Source organism: Dreissena polymorpha, chromosome 2 (genome assembly GCF_020536995.1).
Source record: "Dreissena polymorpha isolate Duluth1 chromosome 2, UMN_Dpol_1.0, whole genome shotgun sequence".
Classification (NCBI taxonomy): Eukaryota; Metazoa; Mollusca; class Bivalvia; order Myida; family Dreissenidae; genus Dreissena; species Dreissena polymorpha.
The window spans coordinates 18,375,695-18,388,541 of record NC_068356.1 but is presented as its reverse complement, the minus strand read 5'-3'; the positions used below and the strand labels follow the sequence as shown (position 1 = coordinate 18,388,541).

The 12,847-nt window shown below is 33.2% G+C and overlaps 1 protein-coding gene across 1 annotated transcript in view; it reads right to left on the bottom strand.

Moving 5' to 3' along the window:
* The window catches only part of LOC127866078 (uncharacterized), an 8,214-nt gene extending 2,520 nt beyond the window's left edge, over positions 1 to 5,694 (bottom strand). The window contains exons 1-2 of the mRNA XM_052406472.1: positions 5,120 to 5,694; positions 126 to 293 (exon numbers count right to left, since the gene is read on the bottom strand). Coding sequence (XP_052262432.1) covers positions 126 to 293; positions 5,120 to 5,426 — 475 coding nt within the window. The 5' untranslated portion in view covers positions 5,427 to 5,694. The remainder of the gene's footprint in view (positions 1 to 125; positions 294 to 5,119) is intronic.
* Between the last annotated feature and the right edge of the window lie 7,153 nt (positions 5,695 to 12,847).

Below are 12,847 nucleotides of genomic sequence, written 5' to 3'. Positions count from 1 at the left end.
CTGGATTAAATCAATAAAAATATAGTTATCTACAGAAAGCGTCAACTTAACGTTTATCTATTGCAGTTACTAGATGTATCAAACCAATGATTAATTTTGCTTAACTAAGTTGATGATATGCTCACCAGATGAATTCGAGGCTGTGTCTTCATCATCAGTTTCGTCATCGCTGCTTTCATCTGCACTTATGATGTCATCATAATCCGTGAGAGTAAGTGTATCATTTTTCTTTACCTCCGTACATGTTGTAGACAAGACGCTGGTATAATGACCTCGATATTTGGTTTTGTTTCCTGAAATTCATGTTTATTTTAGTCCGTAATAATCATACTAAAAATACAGTTACATGTCATACCGGTAATTTATATATATAATATGTATAGAAAGTTTTTTTGTTTGATTTCGTTGTATGAGCATATTTTATATGACGAGCGGATTATGAATATATATTTACAATCAGCCCGAATGAAATAAATATTGAATTATTTTACTATAAACTAAAAGCAACACTTGAAGCTTAAGTTCAGTAAATAAACAAAACCAGGCGAGAATAAACTTATCAGTCATACTTTGTGTATTATGCATATTATGTCATCAAACATGTATTTTAAATGACGTGATCAAGTCAAACGTTGTTTGCCATAAACATAATCGGTTGAAAGTATTAAAATGAGTGCTTCGTTGTAGCTTACTCAAGGTTGCGTTAATATTTTTCATGGAAGATAAGTAAAACATGTTTGTGGATATTTCACACGCATTTACACTTGTAAGGAAACGTAACTGACATTGGTCGACCGATATTGATGCAAGAAAAATCACGCAATTTGCATTGCAGAAAAAGCATATATCAACAAACAAAATAACTTAAACCAATTTTTGTTCATGCCAATACAATAACATATGAGACTGACACGTGATAAAGGGATTGCGTTTGTTTAGCTCACTTAAAAAGTATGATTTGTGAATTAATTATACTTCCAAAAATTAGGATAAAGCATAATTATGTTCACTGCCCCTTAATAATTATGAAAGTAGCATTCACTAAATACCATGTTTTGCTCGTGATTGAACGCAAAAATGTTGTTTCTGTAACATATTGGAATGCGCATTAAAACATTTTGTTTTCATTTACAAAAGAAACAGAGTGCTTTGATCATCCTTAAAGTTAATGTTATTCAACGCAATCTATTCTTTGTAACAAATGCAGACGGAATTCTTTTTGAAATACTGGATTATTTGAATTACTTTGAGTGCATGTGACAGCTTATAATAGACATCAACGGCTTTCTCGGAATAGTCCAATTTCCATACAAACATTACAGCTCTGTGAATTAAGTGACTGAAGGATAGTTGGAATACAATTGTTGTTCATTTTCAAAGATCATATTTGCAAGTACACTGAAATGTATATAGAATTTCCAATTCAGTAAGTTACTACCGTTTTCATATTTCACGCATTCGCACTTTTTCTCTAAAGCAACTCTTATCTATGAAGAAAGGAATTTGCAAATAGGAACCACTGTGTTTTTGAACAGCCTTATTTAAGTGAGAATATACTCGTGCACAGTTAACAAAAGTTAACCCGATTTAAGCCTGACCTACCATATATACGTCGTGCGATGTGCGTCGTCAACATTTAAATTGTTAACACTATAAAAGCCACATGTTTTACAAAATCTTCATCAAACGTGGTCCGAACATTTGCGTAAATAATTACTCGAGCGAGTATGAGACTGAGCCACGTTAGGTCAAATTTTAGTTGAACCCAACCAGAACATTCACCGACCACATATGGGACACTACTGCGTCGCTATAAAAGCTAGCTCATATAGCAAGGCAGCATAAGATCTCCTTATACCAACCCTGCTACACTCACACACACACACACACACACACACACACACACACACACACACACACACACACACACACACACACACACACACACACACACACACACACACACACACACACACACACACACACACACACACACACTCAAATTGTGAAGTTCTTCCTTGAATTTCCAGCTGCCATGACATATGTGGGATGTCGGAAAAAAAACACAACCATACATGTTGTTTTTGACGTTTGGCGCCAATTTAACCCCGCCAAGGTATGAACCCGGGACCTTCTGGTTCCAATTCAGGCAGACACTCTACCGCGTTGCTATAAAAGCTAGCTCTTAAAGCAAGGCAGTATTAACTATCATTATACCAAAACCTGTTACACAAGGTCTCGATGTGAAAATAAAAAAGCTTGTGAAAGAGGTCACTAATCATCATGAACTTTACTCAGAACATTTGTTTTAATAATATATCAACTGAGTTAAAAAAATGTTCCGGTCCGTTAAATTTGCGGACTGGGATCGGGTATTGGGATGTTTTGTTTATATGGCCATAAGGACACTTTGTTAAAAATACAACAGCCACATTTGTTAACTCTCAATAAAACTTTATCGTGTTTTAATGATAATAATTCCAACACGGTTCCAGTCCGTTAAAAAACAAGGTCACCAGTTGGCGAGGAGTTTCCCTTATAAGCCTATAAAGAGAACCTTAAAATGGTTATGGAATAATCACTTAAAGATAATGATTTTGTTTTTCGTAGAACGCTCGGGTATTTCCACCACCTATTTTGGAGGTGACGTCAATTTAACACAACGCACATGACAAGAACACAGGTGGTTAGCGTGTGGCTATGATATTAATTAGTGAAAACATCATTTTGAATGATAAATAATCATATTATAACGAAAAATTAACTTTTCTGAAAAAAAATAATATTTCACTATCAAATATATATATAACAAGGTATGCAACTCAAAATCAGCCCAAAACGGGGTGCATCGCTTTGAACAGCCATATCTTCATAAATTTTGCAGCGATTTTCACGATCTCGGTCTTATTCAACGCAGAAATGAATTTCCTTTCTGGAAATGTATATGTCTTGCAATATTTTAACAAATGCTGGGTCAACTTTTAAGAAATAACACGATACACAACACGCATGACCCAGTTGACAGTGATCATGCTGTCTTTAAGACTGAAATCTTCACGGAGTAAAGGGCAACTTCCCTACAAAGTTCATGTAGTTCGATACCATAATTCAATAAAACGTATGAAAAAACATTATTACCGTTCTTGTCGTTACATTCTGCATCAAGACTAACTGCCCAGCGCCGTTTGAAACCTTTGTTTACATACATTTCAACTAACTGACATTTTAAACATACGAGTGATTTCATTGGTCCAATGCGGAGGTGTGTCTTTACAACTGGAGATTTCATTCATAAAGAATACATGATCACTGTCAACTGGGTCATGCGTGTTGTGTATCGTGTTATTTCTTAAAAGTTGACCCAGCATTTGTAAAAATATTGCAAGACATATACATTTCCAGAAAGGAAATTCATTTCTGCGTTGAATAAGACCGAGATCGTGAAAATCGCTGCACAATTGATGAAGATATGGCTGTTCAAAGCGATGCACCCCGTTTTGGGGTGATTTTGAGTTGCATACCTTGTTATATATATATTTGATAGTGAAATTTTTTTTTTCAGAAAAGTTAATTTTTCGTTATAATATGATTATTTATCATTCAAAATGATGTTTTCACTAATTAATATCATAGCCACACGCTAACCACCTGTGGACAAGAACACTCGTCCATTGTTATTACGCATTGGAGCATGAACATATCTCGCTTATGGTCAATTTTGACAAGCGATATATTATAAACTGCTATTTTGTTATAGTGTTAATGAAGTTTTATTGAAAGCACGTTTTGAAACTGTTTTTGCACGCAAATTGTTATTCGGCGGGGTTCAGTGTGTTGCTCTCGGGTGCAAGGAACGTGCGGATACATCTTTAAAATACACACAACGGATTCGATCAATTAAAATGGTCTTAATATTTTCTGATATTTCGCGACAAATTCTGTATGTATTACTATTTCTTGAAACATGGACCTTGTACTGCCTTTAGTTGTAAACAGATAGCGATTATTTTAAAAATGCAATCATTCGTATACTCATGAATGCATCAATCGTTTTATAACAAAACAGGTTATTTGAACACGTAGCGTATTATTAAGCATTAATTTGCGAATCAGTCGAACAGCTATAACATGGATAATTACGTGTCAACTTATAAATAAATTGGGCTATGGTATGGTCGTAAACAATGAACGTTTCAGGAATAGTTTGTATGCTTGTCAGTATCAATTATATCTCCTTATTTTTTCTTGGAAATGTGGAGAGAATCAATATTTTGGTAAACAATAAGTGTGTAAACTAACACCAATACTTAAAACAAATTATTTACTGTTTACTACACAGACTTGTAACAGAAAACATTTTAAAAGGCCATAACAATAGTGCTAATATTGTCTGCTAATATTATTCAGTATTTTATAATGAAATATTTACAATAAAATATAATATGCTATTGGTTTTGTGCATGGGTCATAATCATAAGTATTGATGTCTTAAACAATTAACAGCTTTGCATTTCTCAGTAATAGTATAAATCTGGATTCAATTAACAGTCACAAAAGGAGGATGTTTAACATTCTTTACCGACACAAATATCCATCAAATAAGATCTCAAATTGACACAATTTTTTATTTTATTTTACTTATTCTTGGTAAAATGGTTAAAAATTAAATCCAATCTTTCAAATGAGATCTCAAATTGACACAATTTTTTATTTTATTTTACTTATTCTTGGTAAAATGGTTAAATATTCAACAACCATTTATAGTTTTACATGATAGAAAAAAATAAATAATCATGATTGTGTTATTGTGTGTGTGTTTGTAAGTGTGTGCGTGCATGTGTGCTTGTGTGTGTTTTCTCAATTTGAACTAAACATGTTGAATCTGTGGCATTTTATTTAATAAGCCAATCAATTAGGTCCGCTGACTTCTAGAGTAATGTATACAGTAAAATCAGTTTCATGAAATTGACTTAAACATTGATTTACATTTCCCATCCTCGTTAGAGATACAAAATATTTAAATCAGTAATATGTGTATCAACGAATTAAATAATGAATGCAGATATTCAACAATATATTAACAAAAAATAAAAGCAACAGAAAATAAAAGAATACGAACGTTTAATTCTTATCCGACCTTCAGGCGGTCGCATGAGTTTACGGATGCCCTCGGGAACCTCCTTTAGCGACACTTTGTCGACCTCCACTGCACCACATTGACCCAGCTTCTCCAGATGACGGTATACCTGCAGCTTTGCATCATTCAGTGTGAAATAAAACCCGTCCTTTTTAACCACTTGAAGTTTTGGGAAGACTGAGCCAAAACGGTGAGTTTTTATTAGCTCATTAAACGTCTGTTCAGTGCATGAAAATATATCCTGGTCGTAATTGTGTGTGTACAAAATCTTGGACGGTGATAGAAACATTTGTGTCAAAATTCTTCTACTCCGCAATCGCTTATTTGTTATCACACGCAAGCCATATAATTAAAATGTTCCCGAAGTTACAGACGCAACTCTATAATAATAACTGTAAATATGTTTGGCAAAAGTCATTCTTTTAACTTATTTAGATTCCTGAAAGAAACACGGTCAAACTTAGAGCGTATTCCAACGGAGTATCTTGTTTAAATATATCCAATTACATTGTGAACACTATCAGAGTAACTAGCTTTCGAATGGAAAAGGTTTTGTCTCTCCGCTGCAGCGACTGCGTATGTGTTTTCCATGACAAACACGTATTGATCAGATTGTTGCTAAGGCTTAATATCCGTAGATGATTACAAAAAGCCAATTTTCCCGAGCCAATGGAAATTAATGATCCGAGAAAAAAACAAATGACGATTGTTCACGCCGTTTCGTTTAAATCGTTTAGCAATTTCTTCTATGTCGTGTATAATACCCGGAGTATCATCTCTATGAATTGTTTCACTTTTTTTGCTAAAGATCAACAGCCTTCACGCTTTACAATATCCTGTGATATTGTATTCACCTCATAAGGTTTTACAGTAGCCCGTAAAAACCTTCTGACAAAAATGAAAGGTCATAACGTTTTGGATGACATTTCGTTGTAGTAGTTCGTCGTTTTCCTATTCAAACTATGAATTTTTTTGTGAACGTGTGTGTCTGGGTTATTGCAGAAGAAACAACTAGACTATAGATAAATTATAATACGCTTCTTGTATACTAACACATGGAAACATTTGATTGCAAATACATTATTTGAGCTGAATTAAATTTGCATAATTGATAGTGTCACTAATCAATACAAGCAAGTCAAAGATGAAGTGAAATACATTTGATAAATCGAAACGATTTTTTTAAATGCGTAACAAAGCGTTTATAAAGAAACACACAACTTAACTTGCTTATTGATGTGATCATTGGTAAAAATTTCAATAAAGCAGCATACACTTCTCGTTAGTTTCATTTATTTACACTCTACTGTTTGAAACCCTAGGGCATTGATATGCTCCTCGGTTATTACAGCTAAATAATTCAATACAATTGTTGAATATAGTTAGAACTACGAGTACGCTGTATATATTATCATTCAGAGCTTCTACTTATTCATTATTCATTGTTATGTTAAATAAAAGCACTAACAGCTGTATTGTATCGGGAGAATGTGGAAGACTACCTATGTGTATTTCGTACTTTACTAACGTTATTAGGTACTGGTCAAAATTGCTGCGAATGCCCTGTAATCGTGATCCTAGAAACTGTTACTTAATGCTAGTATCATTAGGCGATATCGGTAAGAACTGTTGGGCCACTAAAATAAAAATTCTTCTGTTCACATACGGATTTTGATATGCCTGAATAAATCAGGAAATAGGCGATAACACTTCATTTATTAATATATTAAAACTACGTATTATTGACTGTCATACACAAAATTGGCACGACTCAATACAATATTCAAGTTGATGTTATCATTATAAATGCTTTCAAACGCATCTAGATCCCGAGATGTTTCTTTCTCTCAATATTCAAACACAATTTAAAATGGCTTTTGCAAAATTTCACAGTGGACCATAAACTCAAGGTTGAACTTGGTAGACATAAACAAATTACATTTGAATCGCGATTACGCACGTATTGTGCAAATGGTTACATCGAAATAATTGATTGCGAATACCGCGCATATTTTCATTGTGATAAGTATCGTGATATAAGGAATTCCTAATTATATTCGTGGTACTCATCTGGAGAGACATTAACCGATTTTTGAGTCATTATATCTTCGCATTATGACAAAACTATTAGGAAATTAAAATGTCACTTATTTCATCTAAATAGAATATTACATGCGATAAACACTGAACAAGTACAATATTGCATTAAAGAAACATATGAAAAAACTTTGAAATTCTAGTATATATTTTTTTTGTGTTATGCATTACGGACAAGTGGCCTTAATTTAATAAATTAACTTTCTGTTCTGCAGGTGTGAAGTGAACCTGTTATGCTTAAGCAATATTATATTATATAATTAAGCTTTAAACGCGCAATGCATTATATATTTTAGTATCTCCATTCAATTTTGATTGCACAACTGATAACAAAACAACATAAAAAAGTTCTGGGCATGTGCTTCAATGATGTAAATGCCTCAAATTAAACAATTATGCTTCTTACACTTCAACTTTTTGAATATCAATCGTTAGCATTGCAACTTGACCAGGTGCGCATCGTAGTTAAAAGAAGGTAAGCCAACGACTAGTAGGTGTCTTATTGGATATGCCTGTAGGAATTATACTATTATAGGCAACTGATAAACATATCACGCCGCAATAACCTTGCGCCGTCTGAAGTTTTTACATAAATGCAAACTGGTATAAGATGAACAACAATCTCAATTACAGTCATATTGCAAGGAAGACAATCAAATAATCAGATTTGATTTGAAAGTAACTCATTCTTTATACAATGCTTATACTCTATCATTTGCATTGAGTAACATTGGACGGAAAGTAAGTCATTCTTCATACAATGCTTATAGTCTTTCATTCGCATTGAGTAACATTGGATGGAAAGTAAGTCATTCTTTATACAATGCTTATAGTCTTTCATTCGCATTGAGAAACATTGGATGGAAATTAAGTCTTTCTTTATACAATGCTTGTAGTCTATCATTCGCAATCAGTAAGATTGGAGGGAAAATAACTAATTCTTTATACAGGGCTTATACATGTAGTCTATCATTCGCATTGAGTGACATTGGATGGAAATTAAGTCTTTCTTTATACAATGCTTGTAGTCTATCATTCGCAATCAGTAAGATTGGAGGGAAAATAACTCATTCTTTATACAGGGCTTATACATGTAGTCTATCATAAGCATAAAGTGACATTGGATGGAAAGTAAGTCATTCTTTATACAATGCTTATAGTCTATCATTCGCATTCAGTAAGATTGGATGGAAAAGAGTCTCATTATTTATACAATGCTTGTAGTCTATAATTTGCAAACTGGACGTTTATTTTCTTTACAATTTAGAAAATTTTCAATATTTTCATCAATGTTATTATTTTTTTAACAAAGTTTACATTTATAATATCGCGGGTTCTACAGAGAATTGATTACCGATGAAGCTTCTTTCTGGAATCCAATATAAACTATTCGGTTAAACCGCGACAACGCGATTTATGACTTACTAAGTTTATTTCTAGCCATTCTACTATACATTTGGTTTAACCTAAATACCATAAGAACTGATAAGATTTAGTGTCTTATTAAGAATAGCTAAAGTAATGGATATATACTTTCCAATCACTACAATAGCACAGACCAGAACATCGCGGTTTAGAATTGGGCACTTCGTTACTATTAAGGGAATGTGGGATGTCAAGGGATTGTAAAACCAAAAAATAAGTTACTTCTATAAGTAATGTAAAAACCATTTCAATAAATAAAACTATGAAGTAGAAAATTTATGTCCACAGTGTATTTGTAATAATAACATTTTCAGAAGTGTATCTTTAAAGACGTTCAAGAAAGCGCTTATTAACGACTTTGGTATAGATAATTGGAATTATAAACCCTAAAAATTGTGAACAAGATAATATCATAGTTCTATTCAATAAAAAGTTCGATACCTGCTTATCTTTGATATTAAAATTGTTTTAACACAAAAAACCCTGCAGATAGGTCGCCGTGGTGTAATGGATATGGTGTCCGCCTAGCGACCGGGAGGTCACGGGTTCGATCCCCACCGTGAGTGCGTTCTTTAGATCTCCCCCAAAGACACCAAGTACTGGTTCTAGGCCCAGGAAACGGACTCGAGAGCGTTTATATAAGCCTTAGGCTATCGATGCAATCGAGCTAAAATAAATAGGTTTAAACTAAAATTGTTTTTGATAACGTTTTGTTTTTGATGGGATTGTATTTATTTATATGTATAACGGTTTTCTCATGCATTTCTGCAGGGTTTTTTGTGTTAAAAAAGAAAATGTAATAAAATGTTTTTATCAAAATAATGACCAAGGTTGTGAGGCATCGTTTAAGGTGGTTTGGACTAAAGGTGCACAGCAATGTTGATAGAAATCATTGCCTGCAAATGTTCCGCTATTTCGAAAAGAAAAATATTTATCAAAAGGAAGGTGAATAGTTGAGAACTATGTTACATACATAATCATCTGAATTAAAGAAGAAACTAAATGTGTGATCTGATAATAATTATGTCGACAATAAAATGACTATTGGGTTGGCTTGGAACTTACAGCGAAGTTTGACAAGTTATTTACGTGCAATAGATGGCTAGAGTAGAAAATGTACGCGTACATATAAAACCAATTTCGCTTTCTGCACTGAAAACCTTCATTCTTAGCAAAGGTTAACAATGTTCGTTTGTATAAGTCGACCACATAATTAATTTGCAAATGCTCACACTGTCTTCATTATTAGAAGGTTCTTTTAAACACGTAAAGGCACTGGTATACTGCAACGCACGTTTTTCATAATATATTGATTATTTAGCAATATTGGACTATCATCTGGACACTTATAACTGGATTATGAACACATATGTAGTATTTAAGTATCTTCTTGAAACATTTGTCAAATTGAACTCCGATTCTGTGGATGATTAAACAAGCAATAACAGTCTACAATAAGGTCAAACACAAAACAATAGCTAATCTCAATTCCATATGCATTTAAAAGTATAAATGCATGGTTGTTAATTGCTTGTTGACATACACATTTTTTTCTCGCCATAAACACACACTTAATGTTGAAAGCCGATCAAACTTGTACCCATTCCCGAATTCCATTCAAGTTTCCGTATGCTTCCAAGGTGTAAATCCCGTGTTGTACACCCATGCTCAACTCGTTACGAAAAACGTCCTTCATGTGTGATGTGATATATGTGCAACACATGTGATGCGCGAGCGGTAAGAGATTGTGTCAGACGACCTTTCTGTTTTAACGATCGACCAGTTTGTAATCGATATTTTGCACAAACACGCTTTCTAATCAAATGAACCAATATGTGGTGCTGTTGTATTGTTTTTGATTACATTAGCAAAACATGCAAAAGAAGATCAATCTTGTTCGCATGGATTAAATGACTACAACACCTTCACGTGGTTCAGAATTGACATACAGTCATAGTAGAAGGAATTGAATGAAACTTTGTTGAAAATGGATACGCAGAATTATGTGCGACATTAAATTTGAATAAGAAAAGAGTTAGGTAAGTATTGCGCGTGCGTGTATGCTCTAAGAAATAAATAATTCTGAATACCGGCGCGTAAATCCAATGAGTTCGTACAATACATACGTGTCACCGAAATGAAACGCTAATATTTCCTTTTTTAATTCAATGAACATACATGTAAATTGCGCGCGCCTCAAACGTTGTATTTGTTTTCATTTAGCCTCCATTCGAAGAAGGGGAATATTGTTTTGCTGTCTGTCTGTCTGTCCGTCGATCTGTCGGTAGACCAGTTCGTTTCCGATCAATTACTCGTCAATGAATTGACCGATTGGCTTGATACTTCACTTGTGCATAGAAATTGGAAAGTAGATGAGCCCTATTGAAATTGGGGTCAGTAGGTCAAAAGTCAGGGTCACTGTCACAATAAGTGTGAAAATCGTTTCCGATCAATTACTCGTTTGATTTTACAGTGAAGCCTATCTTATGGATGTGGCAACAAAACACACTTTGTCATATTGAAGTGTTGCTTGTATCTCAAATTCATAGATAAAAGACACTTTCCTAATGCAAAAAAAACCGTGAGACATCAGGCAGGCAAACGACCTGTAATACGCAGCATTTGTTTTCATTGATACAAACTATAATAATGAAACCATTAACTACTTCAAGTTTAATTAATGTGTCTTCCCGCAGAATAAGACAAAAATCATATTTAAATTTCTTATTTTTCGTATTTTTCTTAATGATTGGAATTACGAAAGTGCTAAAACATTAGCTAAAGATAATTTTTGTGAACACCCACTAGTATGTTATTTTAGGAAAATTACAGGTTGCCGATTCGATTCAATACAATACCGCTGCGTGTACTGTTTAAATACATGTTCAGCGAACATCATCCTTAACTTGTATACAATTTGACAAAGAATACATGTCACAAGAACTCTATACAGCTTCCATCAAAGAACGCTTACATTTGACAATGATGCATATGAAGCTCTCTGACTTAAAAGGGGCTGTCAAATATATTTTCTTGATATATCTTCTGTCTTAGATTTAGTTGACAGCGATAGTTTGTATTACGTTTTCAGAAAGTGTTCTACATCTGTCTGTACTGCCTTGGAAATAGCAAATGAAGGCAATGATATTTTTGTGCATACTTTTTTATGACATGCCAAACCTTATTATTTTTAATATATTCTTTTTTAACCAAAATAACATAAGTCAATTTCTCAAATATCAACTACTAGTATCTATGAAAAAGATATATAAAACAAACAAAGCGTGCTTTATTAATATCATGTGTGTGCCATGGCCAACTTCGGGAACGTATTTCTTTTTCCCTGCGTGTAAACACTTGTATGAGATAATATTTATTCCGAACGCTTGAAAAACAAATATATTTGTTGATTTGTATAATAACAGCTTGTGACACATAGAACGAAATGTATTTTAATAAAGATTATATGACGTGTATGTGTTACTATTTATCATTTTGCCTTGCGAAATACGTCATGTGCCGATATTAAATATAAGAGCTTGAGAAACACGTTTATGTGATAATATATATTTAAAGAGCTTGTAGAATACGTTTATGTTATGATATATTTTTAAACAGCATGTTTAATACTTGTAAGTGATGATATTAACTATTGCACATTCTAGAAATCATAAATGCTATTTTATTATATACCTGTTTAATGCTTTAAACAAAATACAGGTTGTATCAATCGTTGAAATAAAAAATCCCGTATTACGCGACTCGCTGTTTCCAATTCCGTATTACCATACTAGCCGGACTACTTCGACCCATTTAATGACGTCAAATTACGCGCACCGAAAATAGAAATATTTTATATTACAAAATATATTACGTAGTACATCGTGTGACGTCATTTCTGTGACAAAACACAATAGTTTTATCTAAACTCTATGGAATTTAAGAACATGTCAGACGTGGTGTTTTTTAACAGTAAACTATTTGTTAAAAACATCGAACGAATTCAAAACGTATTTTGGAGTGTGTGTTTATCATGCATAAATGTATATTTTGATAGGAATACAATACAATAGTGTGGTTTAAACTAAGTTTCGATAAAGACATGGACGATATAAGTGGAAGTGCATATTGTTTCAACGTTTTTGTTATAAACATCGGATTAAAGTTGTCAACTTAATTGTTATATAA